The 19134-nt window shown below is 34.4% G+C and overlaps 2 protein-coding genes across 4 annotated transcripts in view; both read left to right on the forward strand.

Moving 5' to 3' along the window:
* BPNT1 (3'(2'), 5'-bisphosphate nucleotidase 1) overlaps window positions 1–10979 on the forward strand; it is a 32608-nt gene extending 21629 nt beyond the window's left edge. For both annotated transcript variants that reach the window (XM_051998263.1, XM_051998264.1), the window contains exons 6-9: window positions 4420–4511; window positions 7590–7787; window positions 8721–8826; window positions 10754–10979. In XM_051998263.1, coding sequence (XP_051854223.1) covers window positions 4420–4511; window positions 7590–7787; window positions 8721–8826; window positions 10754–10902 — 545 coding nt within the window. In that variant the 3' untranslated portion in view covers window positions 10903–10979. The remainder of the gene's footprint in view (window positions 1–4419; window positions 4512–7589; window positions 7788–8720; window positions 8827–10753) is intronic.
* Window positions 10980–14465: 3486 nt separating this feature from the next.
* The window catches only part of EPRS1 (glutamyl-prolyl-tRNA synthetase 1), a 67901-nt gene continuing 63232 nt past the window's right edge, over window positions 14466–19134 (forward strand). For both annotated transcript variants that reach the window (XM_051998266.1, XM_051998267.1), the window contains exon 1: window positions 14466–14557. In XM_051998266.1, coding sequence (XP_051854226.1) covers window positions 14512–14557 — 46 coding nt within the window. In that variant the 5' untranslated portion in view covers window positions 14466–14511. The remainder of the gene's footprint in view (window positions 14558–19134) is intronic.

A 19134-nucleotide genomic window follows, 5' to 3' on the forward strand; every position in this document is an offset into this window, starting at 1 on the left:
TTTGTGGTTTTCTAAATTGATATGGGGCCCACAGTGATTTGTGTCTATTTGAAACACCACTGATTTAGAGTATGGTGATAATGAAGCTGAGTTTAATTCTCCTGTAGACCAGTAGAGAATTTTGTTTTCTTTAGCCAGATGTATGAAATTTCATACATTTGACCAACAAAGACTAAGCATAGTTTAGCTTGATCTATATCACCATTACAGTTGATGATAAATCATGATCTGCCTCTAATACTTACACAGCTGCAAGGGATTAATGTAAGCTTAAACTGGTGCCTTGCATTAAACTAAACTCACAGGTTTTTCAATGCTGAACTCCAAATTCTGTCACCTAATTGTAACAACTGCTTCCCTTGTAGTTGAATGTTTCCATTTTCATTTGCTGACTGCTTAGCTCTAGTTCTATGGCAGTACTAGACAGTTCTTTGCTGGAGGAATTTGTTTTATTAATTAGATAGACCTTTGAACACCTGGTTCAGATACCACCAGTGGCCATCGATTCTGAGGGCAAAAGAAATCTCAAGCTTATGATTTATTGCACAAGGTTAAGTTTAGGAGCCCTTAGAAGGAGACATTACCACCGATTCCTGGCCCCAGGCCATTCTAACATTCTAGAACTTCTAGTTAATTCTATCCTCACTTCTATTCCTGTCTTGAGAAGCATGTGTATTTTGGGTAAGAAACAGGTGGACATGAAGAAACCTTCCAATTTCCTTCATAATTTTGCTATTTTTAGATTTCAGTGGTATTGGAGATTCTGTCTCAATTCAATTTAAAGAGGCATTACTAAATGGCATTCTGTACTAGCCAATCTACTTTCTGGGAATTCAGAAATGAAAAGTTTTTCCTTGCCTTCAGGGAGCTTCCAGTATAATGGAAGACACAAAATCTGTACAAAAATAATATGCTAATGTGCTGAGTACAGAGGAGAGGTTCAGACAAAATGAAATGAGAAATTTTAGGACAGTGATATCAGTTTCATTGGAGAAGTAATCAAAAGAGGATTCTTTAAAGAGCTGAAACATATCGTAGATCTTTAAGGAAAAAAAAAATTCACCAAGTAAAGAAATGTAAAGGGAATATGATCCAGATACGAATATTGGCTTGTGAAAATGCACTATCCTTCTTTTCTTCTAGCCTGTCATTATTACTCATTGTCCTTTGAAGTTCATGATAGGCAATGGGTAATAAAATGCAGAGCTAACAATAACTAATCTTGCTTTTGTTTTCTCTATTAAGGAAAAGGGTTACATGATCTTTGTTTAGGTACTTGTAGTGAAAGAGAATCTAATACTTCCAAAAAAAGCTCATTCCACTTTTAAATAACATCAATTGATGGAAAATTTTTCCTTAAATTAAACCTAACTACTTTTACCTGTTGCATCTAGTTCTGCCAATCTTGGGATCTAAGAGGAAGGATAGAATAAAAATAATTACTAGATATTGAAAGCCACAGTAAAATAAGGAGGTAGTAAAAGTTACCTATCTGTAAAAATACTGAAAGAATTGGCAGGTATGATTGCTGAGTCACTATTAATGGTCTTATTTGTGGAAAAAAAAGGAAAAAAAAATTTTGAGCCAGTATGGTTTGATCAGGAATGGATCATGTTAGTCTAGCCTTATTAATTTTTTGACAGGGTTACTAATAATCTAATAAACCAAAGTAATGCCACAGAATAGCATACATTGGGGCAACTAGATAGGGTAGTGGATAGAATGCTGGATCTGGAGTTAGGAAGACTTATCTTTCTAAGATCAAATTCCCCTGTAGACACTAACTATGTGATTCTGGGCAAGTCACTTAACCTTGTTTCAGTTTCCTCAGCTATAAAATGAGCTGGATAAGAAAATAGCAAATTGCTCCAGTGTCTTTGGTAAGGAAAGCCCAGTTGGGTCACAGAGTCAGACAAAAAGGAAACAATTGGACATCAGATCACACGTATATGGAGTTCAGATATTAGGCATTTGATAAAGTCTTCTCTGATATGTCAGCAAAATGTAAATATGTTTACTGTGTGTTAATTCAGTGAAGTAGATTTAGAATTGGTTTAATGATTAGAATCAAAAAGTAGTAATTAATAGATGTCAAGCCAGGAAAGATGTTTCAGAATTGGTTTAATGATTAGAATCAAAAAGTAGTAATTAATAGATGTCAGCCAGGAAAAATGTTTCTAGTAGAGTCATTTAGAGATTGGTCCTTGACTCTTGTGCCATTTGATATTTTTATCATAGAATTTAGATTCTATAAAGAGGTAATCTATAGACTGGTCAGGCTATATCTCTAGCATTTAACATAATTCCTGACTCACTATAGTAAATGCTTAGTAAGTTAATATTTGTTGACTGACGACAATATATAGGGAGACTGACACCTCCTTTATCATCATGGTCTAGATCTTTATCCTCCAGGAGATGCTCAACAAAAATTCATGATAGAGGAATATTAAAGTATTATTAGAATGTTAAAGAAATATGGTGGCAACTCAGGTATCTCATGAATTGGGAAGACAGTGTGCCAGAGAGAACTATGAGAACTTTCATGATCTCAAACAGATAGGAACATTCTTCTTCTGGTTCCATACAAATCTTGACTCCATGCCCAAGGAGAGCTATCTGAAGGAAAGGTGGTCTATCAAGAGCAGATTAAGAAAGATACTGAAGGAGCAGCTAGGTGGCGCTGTAGATAGAACACCAGCCCTGAAGTCAGGAGGACCTGAGTTCAAAATGTGACCTCAGACACTTAATATACTTCCTAGCTGTGTGATTCTGGGCAAGTCACTTAATTCCAGTTGCCTCAGCAAAAAAAGAAAGAAAAGAAAAAAGAAAGAAAGATACTGAGAGGAGTGCCACCAGTATATAAGATTAGTCTCAGTCACATAGAGATCTAAACAAACATTTCTTGCTAGCTGACTACCAAATACTTTGATTTATACATATTTGACTCCAATTTAAGTAACATTCCCTATATAATCCCCTCATAGAATCACAGAAAAGGATTCCCTTTAATTCAGTTCATCCCTGTACTTGAGTTTCCTCTATAAAGTGCTAAAGAAAGGATCCTATTATCTTTGCTTAGATATCTTTAAGAAGCAGGCTACCTTCTACTTCCTAAGGAAGCCATTCCACTTTTAGATAACATCAATTGCAAGAAAGATTTTCCTTAAATTAAGCCTTAATTTCATGCCTGGTTTCCATCCACAGCATCTATTTGTCAGTCTTAATGTTCTGTTCCTTGATTTCCTTAGGAGTTTTTTTTCTGTCATTTCTTAAAGCATAAAAATATTCCATTACAATCATATAATTTTGTTCAGCCATTGATAAATTGATGCATATTCCCTCTATTTCCAGTTCCTTGCCAGCAAAAAATAGCTGCTGTAAATATTTTTGTATAAATGAGCCCTTTCCCTCTATTAAAAACATCTCTTTGCCATACAGATCTAGTAGTGTCATACTGAATCAAGGATATGCAATTTAGGGCATAATTCCAAACTGTTATCCATAATGGTTGGATGGATTCTCAATTCTACCAACAGTGCATTAATGTCAGATTTTCCCACATACCCTCCAATATTTATAATTATTTTCTTTTTCTGTCATAGTAGCCAATCTGATAGGTGTGAGGTGAGATCTCAGAATTATTTTACTTTGCAATTTTCTAATCAGCGATTTAAAAGATTTTTTCATAGCTTTGATGTCTTCGTTGGAAATCTTCTTGTTCATATCATTTGGCCATTTATGAATTGTAAAATCAGATAGTTTTTCTTGATTTTGAAAGGATCAGGAGGCCCGAGCCCTGCCTTAGATACATGCCCTGGGAGGACTATGTCTTGTGAACATCAGTTCAACAAATAGCAGGCTCAGGATTTACCAGCAGAATTACTACCCACTAATCACCAATACATAGCTCCTCATTCCTCTCATTCTTCTTGAATGACTTTTTTTCTCATGCCATTTTGGTCATATTTCCATGACTTAGAGCCATCTGTTCCATGGAGGGGTCTAGGATTCCTCATGGCAGGAACAAGCTTATGTGCTGTGTGTGTGGTTCAATGGAAAAACAATTGAAATTGGAGTCCGAGGCCCTAGGTTTGGATCCTGGATATTCTATTTACTGCTTATGTCACTTTAAGCAAATAAATAATACTCTTTGAACGTCATATAAAATCTTGGGCTTGAATTAAACTTGCCACGAACTGTTGGTGTTAAATTCACCTTAGATTCTACAAAGAAAGACTATAATCCTGCCGGCCTGCAGCCATCAGCAGCATTGCCTTTGTAGAATGTCTTTTTTTATGTGTTAATGAAAATATTGTTTTCAGATACATTTTAATGAATTCATACTAGAGAGATCATATAAAATAATTCAAGAAATTAATGGACACATAAATAAATGACTTTGTTTTGGATATACAGGTCTCCTGGATAATGTAACAGTCCTTATTGGAATTGCTTATGAAGGAAAAGCAATAGCAGGAGTTATTAACCAGCCTTATTACAACTATCAGGTACAATATATTAATATAGAAAAATTTCATTTATTTTGTAATAAATTTTGTAAATTTCAGTTATGGATATGGAAAGGGTCATCTGAGACTGTCTAGTCCAACTTTTGTCCTTGATACTTTTTTTTTTTAACACTTTCATTAAGGACTTGGATAAAAGAAAAATTTGATGGCTTATTATCTAATAGATGGCAGGAAGTTGGGAAAGATTTGCTAATGCATTGTTTGAAGATGTCTCTACTATTAAGAGTATATATGCTCTTGAAGAAAAAAAAATTTTGCCTTTTTTTGTGTCCCCCGTTCTTCGCACAATGTCTTCATTTTGGTCACCACATTTGAGGAGCAACATTGACCAAAAGAAGTTACTAGACAGTCTAAAAATAGTTTAAGCTATTGAAGCCTAAAACTGATAAAGCTTAAGAATGGACTAAAAATTTTGGGTTACATAGTATGTACAGAAGAGGGTTTTTAAGATGGTGATGGGATTCAGTCTTCCAAACTCATAGTCTTTCAAACTTTGTAGTAAAGGAAAGTTAGTTTTCTAACCTTTTGGTTGGGGCCATCCTCGGTTATTACTATTATCCCTGTTGTTCAGTTTGAAGTGTTTATTGCTGGTTCCTACCCCGTTCCCTATTTATATTGTAGTTGTTCTGTATATTGTTTTCCTGATTTTGCTTACTTTACTTTGCATTAATTCATGTGTTTTTTATTCTTTTCTATATTTATCATATTCATTGTTTCTTATAGCATAGTGATATCATAGTTTGTTAAGCTTTGCCTAGTCTATTAGTATCTAGTTTGTTTCTAGTTTTTTCTTAGTATAGAAAAAGTGCTACTATAAATGTTTTTATATATATGAGACTTTTCTGTCTTTGACCTCTTAGGAGAGTCATTTTCTTTTGAGTAATATCTAATAACCAATATTAGATTGCCATTTGCTCTATTTGTTGAGCTGGTATTATTCCTAATCAGTTTGGAAGAAAACAGCATGATACTGAGGAAAAAGTGCTGGATTTAGGTAAATCTGGCTTCAAATTCTATCTCTGACACTTACTAAATATATGATCAATTGCCTGATCTCTAGCCTCAATTTTTACATCTGTTAAATTATGATACTTGAAGTATCCCCTGACAAGTTTGTTGTGAGGATCAAATGAGATAAAGTATTTAAAGGACTGGGAAGAACTTTTAAGTGCTGTGTCAGCTATACTAATAGTAATGATCTTTTTTTCTTTCCCCAAAAACTGAAAGGAGAAATCTCAGTATTGTTTCCATTAGTCAGTAATTTCAGAGTTGAAGTATAGTATCCTAAAATTATATATTTTAAATGAAGGAACTGAGAGAAAAGAACCCTTTTAAGATTGGCAGGGAAAACAAGTAATCAGAAGCCCATCATATATATCATGCTTAACTTGGAATAGATATATCTTCCTTTCAAAAAACACATATTTTACTTTTTTTACCATGACATTTTAACACTTTTTTTTTTAATAACTTTTTATTGATAGAACGCATGCCAGGGTAATTTTTTACAGCATTATCCCTTGCATTCACTTCTGTTCCGATTTTTCCCCTCCCTCCCTCCACCCCTTCCCCCAGATGGCAAGCAGTCCTTTACATGTTGAATGGGTTGCAGTATATCCTAGATACAACATATGTGTGCAGAACCGAACAGTTTTCTTGTTGCACAGGGAGAATTGAATTCAGAAGGTATAAATAACCCGGGAAGAAAAACAAAAATGCAAGCAGTTTCATTTCCCAGTGTTCTTTCTCTGGGTGTAGCTGCTTCTGTCCATCTTTGATCAATTAAGGCTCTCTTTATCGAAGAGATCCACTTCCATCAGAATACATCCTCAAACAGTATCGTTGTTGAGGTATATAATGATCTCCTGGTTCTGCTCATTTCACTCAGCATCAGTTCATGTAAGTCTCGCCAGTCCTCTCTGTATTCATCCTGCTGGTCATTCCTTACAGAACAATAATATTCCATAACGTTCATATACCACAATTTACTCAACCATTCTCCAATTGATGGACATCCTTTCATTTTCCAGCTTCTAGCCACTACAAACAGGGCTGCCACAAACATTTTGACACATACAGGTCCCTTTCCTTTCTTTAGTATCTCTTTGGGGTATAAGCCCAGTAGAAATACTGCTGGATCAAAGGGCATTTTAACACTTTTTACAAAATTATAGGATATTTGCCCCTTAATACCTTTGGTGGTTGATTTTTATTTCTTATTAGTTGAAGCATATATTTCTTGGAATCACACCAAAGTGCCAAGTCATATTGTGATATAGTCAAGATCACATTGTAAAATCTAAAAAGAAATCAGACTGATAATTAAAAGGGATATTTTAATCAGAAATAAAACTACCATAGGACCATTTATTTGTAAGTGTATAAGTGATAAATTATACAAAGACACTTTAAGGTGTTTGAAATCAATCATTAAAGTAATCAGTGAATATTTATTAAGCATCTACTATATGTTAAGCACAGGAAATACAAAAAGAGGCAGATTATAGTCCTTGCTCTTTCTAGGAGTTCACAATCTAATTTGGATTTAGGTAGATTCAAGTCCAAAGTTATATTTATCTTTTTACCTCTTTCTTCCTGACAGCCTTTCATTGACACTATTCAGTCATAACTGTTGTCTTGTATAATGCCCATCATATTGAAAATCTGAGGGGCAGCTAGGTGGTGCAGTGGATAGAGCACCAACTCTGAAGTCAGGAAGGACCTGAGTTCAAATCTGGCCTCACTTAACACTTCCCAGCTGTGTGACCCTAGGCAAGTCACTTAACTCCAATTGCCCCAGCCTCCCCCCCCCCAAAAAAAAAAAAAAAAAAAAAAAAAGAAGAAGAAGAAAATCTGTTGATTGACCCTGATAGCACTAGAATTCCATGCATTTCAAACTATATTATTTCACAAAATAGTAAAAGAATTCATGTTATTTGGTAATAATTCTTTGTTAATCTTATATCTTTTCACATATAATAATAAAAATCACACCTTTACTGGCTTTTTGCTACAGAATTATTACATATTATTGTTTCATTGATTTTTTTTTTTTAGGCAGGTGCAGATGCTGTGCTCGGGAGGACAATTTGGGGAATTTTAGGTTTGGGTGCCTTTGGGTTTCAGCTGAATGAAGTGCCTGATGGGAAACATATAATCACCACCACTCGTTCACATTCTAGCAAGTTGGTAAATGATTGCGTTTCTGCTATGAATCCTGATAATGTTCTCAGAGTGGGAGGAGCAGGAAATAAGGTAATACATTTGATGTTTGTCAGAAATAAAACATTGAGGGGAGTTGGAAAATATTAAATTTATTATCATTTTCCCCCTTAAGCTTCTTGTTACACAGAGTTAGTGATATGATGATGTTTAGACTTGTTCATTTGGTATTAATTAGTATTAAATGTATAGAAAGGATGGAAGTAGTAAAATGATGCCACTAAAGTAACTATAAAATATAAAACCGGTTCTATTTCTGATTTTTAAATTCTAAATTCAAACCTATTAAAATTTTGACTTATTTTTTTTCTTACACTTTTTCTGAAGTAATCATTCATTTACATTAGAAATTAGAATTACAATAGAAATTCTAGCTTTCTAAGCTAGAAAGTAGTTAAAGTGACCTAAGCATCCCAATATTTGTCTTTTGAGAAAGCTAATAGCAAGTTTTTTAGGAGGCTGTGAGACTCTTTTTTGTTGTCTGATTTCAAATTAAAATTAACCTCTGAACATGAATGATGCTGAAAGGAGTAATTGTTAAGGAGGTCAATAAATTTTTCTCATATTTGTATATGCTTTTTTTTCATATGATTTTCTGAACATACAAAAACCAATTTTATTTTATTTTGTTTTTTAATTTGAGAGGCAGTTGGGTTTAAATGATTTGCCCAGAGTCACACAGCTAGTATGAGAAAAGTATCTGAAGTAGGATTTAAAGTCAAGTCCTCCTGACTCCAGGGCTGTGCTCTAATCCATCACACCATCTAGCTGCCCCTTAAACTTATTTTGTTTTTTAATAAAGTCATCAAACTATCTTGCTATCTTTATTGTAATCCTGTAGATTTAGATGTCTAAATCCACTAAAGGCATTATTTCATTTGAAAGTTATGCAATTGAACTGGCTATATTTATTGTTATAGGCAAAATGTTCCTAGAGGCTATAATATTTTTAAAAAATCCTTACAGATCATTCAGCTGATTGAAGGCAAGGCATCTGCTTATGTATTTGCTAGTCCTGGCTGTAAGAAGTGGGATACTTGTGCTCCAGAAGTTATTTTACATGCTGTGGGAGGTAAGTAAGTAGAGTCAGAGACTTTTTGGATAAAATAGAAATATTTTAGTATCTATTATTAGATCTATTAGTATCAATAACATCACATGCATTTTATTAATAACTTTTATTTTAAATTATCTTCACTTCTCATTGTATCCTGACATCTACCCTGTCCTAGAAATCCATTCCATAGAATAAGTGACTTTAGAAAAAGAAAAGAAAAAAAGTTCAGCAAAAATAATAACTAGCATATCAAAAAAGTCTGATGTTCTATGTAGTATTTCAAATTTGTTGGTTTCCCACATATTTAAAAAAACAGAAGGTATCTTTTCATTCTTGTCCTTAGAGCCAAACTTGGTAATTACAATTTCTTTTCAGTTTCAGTTGTTACATATATGCATTATTAATATCAAGACACAAGTACTACTTCATATAGGATATCTATTTTTATTTAAATGCTAATTAAAAATATTAATTACTGTACCTTGTGTTTTTGGCTTAAGTCCACCAAAACCAATTTTATTTAATTTTAACATTATTTTAATATCCAAACCATTTCTATCTTGGAGAGAGAATTGTTTATATTAGTATAATTTCCCCATGCCTTCCTTCAAGTCTTTCTTGACAATTCATCATCATTGTCATCAGTAATTAATCAACAAGCATTTGCTAAGCTCAAATGCTGTGGTAGGTTCTATGAAATCAAAGAAAAAAAAAAGACAAAGCTTATATTGTGAAATAATTAAAATTATAATGATTGAACCACATTTGGACTTTACACTCCACTATGCTATGTGCAACATGGCCTTAATTTAGAGGAAAGCTCTCCACCCCATCTAAAAGAATATGGTAAACACATAACATTAAGATGACTTTAAAAATTGTCCCTTGGACCATCTTTACTATTAGTAAAAACTTCCTCATAAAATTAAGTTATCAGCTAGAATAAACTCAAGGAAAATACTTGATTTTTTTATTCATCCTTTTTACTTAAGATAATGTCTTTTCTTCTTTTTAAAAAGTTAAATTTTGGAGCAGCTAGGGGCACAGTAGATAGAGCATCAGCTGTGAAGTCAATGTGGCCTCAGACACTTAACACTTCCTTGCTGGGTGATCCTGGGCAAGTCACTTAACCCCAATTGCCTCAGCAAAAATAAAGAAATAAACAAACAAAAAAGTTAAATTTTATTGACATCTTTTATTTTTATATCTTCTACATTTCCTATTGTATTCCCTACCTTACCCTCCCATAGAGCTGTTCTTCATAAAAAAGAATATAAACAATTCAAACGAAAGGAAGTAATACATAGAAAAATCCTGACATTACACAAACTTTTCCACACTTATTATATGACATCATATAAGTATAAAATATAGTACATTTATTGTATATAGTACATTATTTTATATTATATATATATATATATATATGTATGTATTCTGCCTTATCTTTGAAATGGGAAAGAAAAAGCATAAATCATTTCCAGTTTTGAATATTCAACTGATCATGTATTAGGGCTAAGATTTCTGTTCTTTTTAGGATTTGTTATCCTGGAATTTTTAAGCGCATATTTAAATTGTCCTGGTGACTACAGACTTACATGAATAAAGTGATTCTCAGAATTAGTATTAAGGGATTGGATTAGATGAAATTTTTAGGTCAATTCCAGCTTTTAAATTTTATGATTCCTATCTTTCATTCAATTGAAAACTGAGCTAGGGATATAGCTCTTAAGCAAATTAAATTTTCACTTTTCTAATCTAAATTTTTTCCTTTGTTTAACCTTCTCAACTTGAGTTAGTCCTTTAATTTTGTGTTTTTATATGATACTTAGAGGTAATTGAAAACCATTTGTGTGAGAGGGAAAAAAAACAACCACCACTCTTTTTCTATCCTGAAATGTAGTTTCTGATGAGGAATCAATATTGTATTTATATGTTCCAGGCAAATTGACTGACATTCATGGAAATGCCCTTCAGTACCATAAGGAGGTAAAACATATGAATTCTGCTGGTGTCCTTGCCACATTGAGGAATCATGACTATTATGCAAGCCGTGTTCCAGAGACTGTTAAGAAAGCACTTGTGCCATGAGGGACATAAATCTGCTTACCAGTGAAAAAAATTGTGATTTAATATTCAAGTTAATAAATTTTTTTAAATTATGAAAATAGATTTAGTTTTGTTTTCATCATTATTGATTAATTATATTGTTTAGACACTGAATATCATAAATAATAAATGAATTCTGATAAATTTATAGTTCCAATTTTGAAATATAGAGCATCAACTTTAAACTGGTAAACCAGATCCATGGAACAGCCAAATTTGGATCCTAGTGATCACTATTGATAACTAGTGAAGCATGACAAAAGTTTTGACCTACATTCTATTATTGTTTTCCCACTTAACAGTTGGAATAAAAATGAAAACGTCAGTTCTGAGCCTTCATAATATACTATCAGCATTCCTGTCAATTTTCCTTATTTGATTTAGTACACAAAACTTAGATGCTATATGGATCTTGTTTTGTTAAAGGATTTTATTCTTTAAATTATTGTAATTTTTTTTAATCATTACTACTCCAAAATGCTATTTTCTATGTTGGTGAAATAGTTTATGAGACATTCTTTATAATAAAATTATACATTATTTAATTTTTGTATTTCTTATCAAATTTCTCATACCTAAATATTATAACTAATTGTTTTGCTTTCTTTGTAAAGCTTTCTGGTATTTCAAGTCCTGAAATTTTAGTTTAGTAGACATTAAAAGCTTCAGGGTTTACAAAGATAAAAATGAAAACAGTGCTGGCCCTCCTGGAGATTACATTCTACTTTGTTACATAAGATACATACTATTTACTTAAGTAAATGCAAGTTACTTTAAGGAGGTCAAGAATGCTAAAACTTGAGAGAGAGGGAAGAAATCAAGAAACTTTGTAGGAGCTGACATCTCAGCCAAACCTTGAAAGAAGATAAGTATTCTAAGATAAGGTGAAGGAATGCCACCAGCTCCATCTAGGCAGAAAAACTGTATTTCAGAGACATGGTAGGATATTATATATCCTACCATATATCCTATATAAAAATAATAGCTAGTGTTTACATAGTACTTTAAGATTTACAGAAGACTTTGTATCATCTCATTTAATTCTCAACAGACTGATCAGAATTTTTACTTCCAGTTTTGGCATGAGGAAACAGGTTGAAAGATTAGCATTTAAGTTCCTATGTACTGTGCTAATACTGGGGATTCAAAGAAATGCAGAAAGATACAACCTGGGCTCCCAAGGAGCTTACAAACTAATGGGGAAAAACAACATGTACAAGTAAGCTATATGGGATAAATTGGAGATAACAGGGAAGGCACTATCAATAAATGTTAAGCACCTACTATGTGCCAGTGCTAAGTACTGGGGATATAAAAAGAATCAAAAGACAGTTCTCAAACTCGAGTTTACAATCCAATAGGGAAGGACATTCAAAAAAAAAAAGTACAAATGATGCTATGTCCAGATTAAATTGACCCACACCAGCATTAAAGAGGATTGAGAAAGCTTTCTTACAAAAGATGAGACTTCACTTGAAAGAAGCCAGGGAAGCTAAAGGCAGAGATGAGGAGGGAGAGAGTTTAGGCAAAGGAGAACAACCAATGAAAATGTTCCCATTTGGAAATGGAGTATCTTGTTTGAGGAACAGCTGGAAGGCCATTATACTGGATCACAGAGTAGGATGATAAACTATAAGACCATTATAAAGGTAGAAAAGTCCCAATGGAGGGTTCTATAAGCCCAGCAGGATTCTGTAGTTGATCCTGGAGACAATAGGGAGCAACTGGAACTAATTGAATAGGGGAGAAGGGACATAATCAAAGTTTAGAAATATCAGTTTAAAGGCTGATTGGAGAATGGACTAGAGTGGAGAGAGTGGAATCAGAGAGACCCACCTGCATAGGCATGAGGCAGAAAGGTCTGCACCAGGATGGTGGTATTATCAGGAGAGAAGGGGGAGTGTAGAAGAGCAGTTATAATGGTAGAAACAACAGTATTTGGCAATTGATTGGATAGAGGCAGGATTGGTGAAGAACATGCAGAAATTATCATGTAATTGGGTGATAGAAAATAGTGGTATTCTTAAGAGGGAAGGTAGGAAGAGGGGAGAAGAAAGCCTTTGGTCTTTAACAATTAAGAAGTTATTGATAATTTTGGAAGGTAGGGTTTCAGTGAAGTAATGGGTTGGATTGCTAGGGATTGAGAAGTGAGTGGGCTGTACAGGCAGTGGGAGCCCTTTTTCACCTAGTTTGACTATGAAAGACAACACAGAGAGATGTAGGAGCAAGAAGGGATAGAAAGGTCAAGAAAGAGGAAGACCAGTTCATATTCAACCTCTTAACTAGTTGTGTCAGATTTTTATTGGCTGGGTGACTGGACAAGTCACTGATCCTTTCTGATCCCAGCTCTTTCAAATGAGCATCATCATTATCAAAACAATAATAATATGCTTTTTTAAAGAGTCTTCTGGGTAGTTATTGTTTTACAGCAGAATGCCCAACATATATCATAATTGCCAAATAGCTGTGCAAAATAGTATATATAGTGCATAAGTACAAATGGGAGACATGATTTTTTAAAAATAAATACTTAAAACACAAATTTATGATCTTACAAAAGAGCATTTAAATTAGATGGTATAATTTGATCTGCCTCCTTGGATCTACAGTAACTGTTATTTTTTCCAAAACCAAAAGAATCAGAATCAGTTCCACGGTGTGAATGATGGATCACAATAAATGAATCTTTTTCTAAAAGCCCTTTCTTGCTCCTCTACAAACATGATCTGGCCTAATTAAAAAAACGAGAAATTTCTTGAAGATCAGTGGTCCAAAACGCTAAGTATGGTTAAGTATTTAAAAGATCTACATTCATTGGTTCCATTTTTAGTTAGGATGTATTTAGATACCTTTCTTCAATCCATCATACAGGACAAGCATGAAAACTCCACCCGTGCTCAGAACATTAGCTCAGGAACCTTTGAAGAAAGCCACGAATTCATAATAGACTTGTTTTAAGGATCAGAATAGCAAAATATGTCAATTATTTTGCAGAACCTTAAAGCTATTAAAATGCTCGATACTGTTAATACCACTTAAAGCTCTTCCAGTTTCCTGTATAATCATCATAAATGGAGCATTTATCTCCCCCGGTTCAGAGTCGTAGTGCAGTTGAAACGAGAGTATAAAGCATTTTACACAACTTAAAGCGCTATGCAAATGCTAGCTATAATTATTCTTAATCACGATCAGTGAGAATGAGAAGGCATGAGGTGAAAGGGACGGAGAAACTGTAGACTGCGAAGTGAAGGCGAGATGATCGAGGAGACTGGAAAGGACAAGATCTAGGGCATCAAACAAGGAACGTTTAGACGCGATCCCCGCCGTCCAAGGTGCTTCTTTGGAAAGCGGACCCTGCGACGCGACAGAGACTGTAAAAGGTTCCGGAGCTGCCCGAGGCCATTTGGCCGCTGCACCGGAAGTTCTGCGGACGGGGTGGAGAGTGGGGGCTGAAACTGGGTGTGTCCGACCGAGGTGGGAGGAGGAGCCTTGGCGGCCGCGGCGTGGACACGTCTCACCCTCCAGTCTCCCACGCGTCCTTCTCTAGAGGCCGGCGGGACTGACAGACTGACTGAAGCACTGACGGTGGAGATGGCGGCGCTGAGTCTGACAGTGAATCCTGTAGACCCTCCTCTCGGTAAGGCATCCATAGGCCTTGGCTAAGACCCTGGGGCCGGGCTAAGAGGGCGGGTATTCCCCCGCCCCGGGAACCTGAAACCAGCCGGAGATGCTGTTTCTTCTAACCCCCTGCCCTCCTCTCCACGCTAGGCCGGGGCGTCTCACTTTTCCTTTTCCTTTGGGGGACTTTTTCGTTGCAGCAAGGAGATCCCTGACCCAGTTCTCGAACCCTGGGAACATGTGGTTTGGCTCCTTTCTGTCCCTTCTGCGTTGAAAGTAGTTTCCTCGACTCTACTGCATTTTCTCCTCCATGCTATTTAAAATGGCTCTTGCAAGCCTGGGAGCGCCTGGACTGCCTCCGCTTGTGGAATGACACGTTGTGGGATGTGATAATTACTCCTGCTTTACTTCATGCATCTCCTTTTAAGCCCAGTCACAAGCATTAAGTGCCGGAGCTCATTGTCTAATGGTACAGTACAAACTAAGTGAAAACACGATATATACGAGATAATTTGGTGGTAATCAACAGAGGAAAGACTAACATTAAGAAGAAGAGGGAAAGGCATTTTATAGAAGTTGGATTTTAGTTGGAACCTTAAGATAGGAGGCAGAACTAAAAAGATGATAGTGTTTTAAAATAGTAATAGGAAAATTAATAGGAGTGTTTTTTTGGGAGTGGAGGTAAAAATGTTTAGTTTAAGATATCTATTGGATATGCAGTTTGAGATGTCCAATAAATATTTGAGAGATTTGAGACTGAAGGTCACAAGAGATTATGACTTGATAAATAAATATGAGAATCTTTGGCATAAAGATGATGAAGTTGATAAAAAGGGAAGACTTTACCAGGGAAAGACTGATTCTTTCAGTAGAGCAAAGACTCAGAGCAGAGGCCACGATTATCAGGGGACACCTAGATAAAGATCCAGTAAATGAGATTGAGTAATAAATAGTCAGATGGAAGAACCAGGAGAGTAGTATCCTGAAAACCTGCAGAGAAGAAAGTATCAAGAGAAAGGTGATGGATTGCTTAAAGCCTTTAGAGAGGTCAAGAAAAATGAGAAACAAGAAAAGGTAATTCGATTTGGTAATTAAAAAATCATCTAACTTTGGAGAAAGCAATTTTACTCGAAAAATCCAAAGCCAAAATGAAAAGTTAAGAGGGAAGAGAAAAAGAAGTGAAGTCATTGGTTGTAGACAGTCTTTTCAAAGAATTTAGTCATGAAAGGAAGTTTTATGATAGCTAATGATGATAGAGTGAGGATTTTTTGAGGAGTCATGGATGTGTTTGTTAGGCATGAGGGAAGCATCAATAGACAGGAAGAGATTGAAAAATGAGAGATGATAAAAAGGGACAGAATATTGGAGAAGATGCAATGGGATTCCCCCCCAAAAAGCAAAACAAAACAAACAACAAAACACTGTATTTTCTCACATTTCTGTTAATTATATTTTGGACTTTTTGCTGTATTGCCCTTGGAAAATGTAATCAAAGCAAATGATTATCATTGCCTATTCTGGTGACATAGTTATTGCAAATAATGGGTACATGAAACACCAGTCATATTGTAGGCAAGTGCATTTATTTTTTTATCCTGCAAAAGTAGTAAAGTTCTGACCTATCACCTCCCCGCTTTGTTTTCACTTTGTACCAAGTTCAGGGTTATATTTCAAACATGGAAATGAACTTTCAGAAATTAGCATGAGAGAGATGATTTTTACAAAAATTTACAGGATCATTGTGTTGTTGTTTTGAGTCTCCATCGACACCCTTTACCCCTCTTCTAAATTTTGGACTTAGCTGATGAGATATACATATTCAAATTAGTTTTGACATTGGTAGCTCTTTTGGGGCTTTAAATCTTTTAGAATAAAGATATTGTTAATAGATCTTATGTGGATATAATGTTTTTAATAGAAGTACTAATAAATACAGACTTAATTTAATTAAGATATTCTCTTGAAGAAATAGAAGCAAGGTAAGATCCTTACGCTTAAATCTTTCAGTCTTTGTGTTCTCTTTGGGCAGAACTTCTAAAAGATTTTTGTTGCCTGACATTTTAGATCCTTGATTTATTATTATTCATATTCTCACTTTTTTCCATTGCTTTAATTCATTACAGTCATTTAAAGCAAGACGATTTTACCTGTTTTGCTTATTTAATTCTTTTATAGAGTTATAACTTTGTTCCATAGTTGATTACGCAGAATACTTGGAAATTATTTTAACATGAAGTATTGCTGAGATAACATTTGAGAATACCTAAATGAGAATGGGACTATCTTAGATGTAATTTGAGAGGAAAAAATAGATGTTTCAAATCCCTCTGAAATTAGATATTTAGAGACCACAATTAGTACATAGCATTAAAAATTTGTTTTATGTAGTCAGACATCTGAATGATGTCTGTTTAATTGAGTTAATAATTATTCTTACAACTGTACTGTCTGATTAATAGTTCAAATTCTTAAAAATAACATGATGGTATATGTTTCATCATTTAATATACTCTGGCAAATTAAATGCTTTTGTCTCCCTCATAAGTACTTTTTACATGGAAACTCAGCAGATGATTGTTTAATTAACAGATTATTAATAATAAAATTAATAGAAAGATACATACAGTTATCAGCATAAGGAGATTTGATCAGAAGAGTCCTAGCATTAGAGATTTAGAAGTGAAAGAGGGTATCTAATGAACCCTGTTCATTTTACAGGTTAGGAAACTGAGGTTCAATGAAGCTAAGGGAGTTTTTCTAAGGTCGTATAAGTGGGAAACATTAGAGGTCAGAGTTGAACCCAAGTTCAGTAGCTTTCTATTTTTTTTTCCCATCAAAAGAGCTACACCCTAATCCAGGGCCTGCCACCTATAAACTTTGTGCCACCACTCTGATCATCTTGGTTGGACATATTTCCAGATAGATCATTTCAGAATTTTATGCTATTCTGGATTTCTTTGCATAGCCACAAGTTATTTTTTTTTGCCCACTAGTAACAGTTGTAAGGTAGAGTTCTAGTTATGTGATCACCAGCTCAAGATAAAATAAGTTTAATAGTTTTCATTGTATAATATCATTATGCCTTATGGAAAGATTGACTTTCATTGCTGTACCACTGGTAAGATGATGTTCCTTTCTCCACAATCTAGCCAGCATTGTATTTTATCATTTTAAATTTCTTTATTAGTCCTGTGGATCTTTTGAAATTAGCACAGTGGATAGAGTAGGCGGGAGTAGACTTAGAAAGACCTGAATTCAAATTTAACCTCTGATACTTAATGGCCTTGTGACCCTGTATAAGTTACTTAACCTTTGTGCCTCTTTCTTCAGCTGAAAAATGGGGATAGATAATGATGACACAGTATTTGTAAAGTGTCTGGCATATAGTAGGCATTATAGAAATGGTAGCCATTAATTATATTATTGACATTGAGAAGAACATTGTTCAAATTTTCTAAATTATCAAAAACTCTAATAATAACTACTGAACTTTGTGTCAGTGTTTCTTAAATTTGCATTTCTTTGATTATTAAAAATTTTAAATCTTTCTCATGTGATTTGATAATTTGTGCTGCTTTTGTGAATTGGTATCCTTTGAGTGTCAGAAATAAATAATCAATAGAGGGCCTACCCTAGAGTTAGAAAGATATGGGTTTAAGTTTCTCTTCTGATACTTGGTGTCTATATAATCCTAAAACATTCATTCCCTCAGTGACTCAAAATTCACTAAGATTATAAATTGCAGAACGTTTACATTTCTGCATTGGTGCTTGAGGGTTCTCTACACCTATGAATTCATGGGTCTGAAGATAACAAGTTATTTGACCACTTATCTCTTTCCAGAAACCCATCCTTAAGAAAATCCACTGATTTATGTCTCTTTGAATAAAAATTCTATTATGTCTTTTTATGAGTATTAGTTTTTACTTTGTTTTGTTTTACTTTTTTTCTGGTTATATGTGTACATTCATTTAAAAAAAAAAGCATTACTTTATGAATCATGTTGGGAGAGAAAAATCAAAATAAAAGGGAAAAACTAAAAGAGGAAAAACCTTAGAAGAAACAGGAAAAAAAAAGTGAACATAGCATGTGTTGATTTATATTCAGTCTCCATAATTTTCTTTCTGGATACAGATGACATTTTCTTTCTAAAGTTTGTTGGGATTGCCTTAGATCACAGAACTGCAGAGAAGAACCAACTCTTTCATAGTTGATCATTTTACATTGTTGCAGTTACTGTGCACAATATATTCCTGGTTCTGCTTATTTCACTCAACATCAATTCGTGTAAATCCGGCTTTCTAAAATCAGCTTGTTCATAATTTTTTATGGAACAATAATATTCCCTTACTTTCATATACTACAACTTGTTCAGCCATTCCCCATTTGATGGGCATGAACTCATTTTCCAATTCTTTTCTACCACAAAAAAGAGCTGCTACAAACACTTTTGCACATGTGGATCCTTTTCCCTCCTTTATGATTTCCTGGGATACAAATCCAGTAATGGCACTTCTGGGTCAAAGGGTATGCACAGTTTTATAGCCCTTTGGGCATAGTTCCAGATTGCTCTCCCAGAATGGGTGGATCACTTCA

This window comes from Antechinus flavipes, chromosome 4 (assembly GCF_016432865.1).
Source record: "Antechinus flavipes isolate AdamAnt ecotype Samford, QLD, Australia chromosome 4, AdamAnt_v2, whole genome shotgun sequence".
Taxonomy (NCBI): domain Eukaryota; kingdom Metazoa; phylum Chordata; class Mammalia; order Dasyuromorphia; family Dasyuridae; genus Antechinus; species Antechinus flavipes.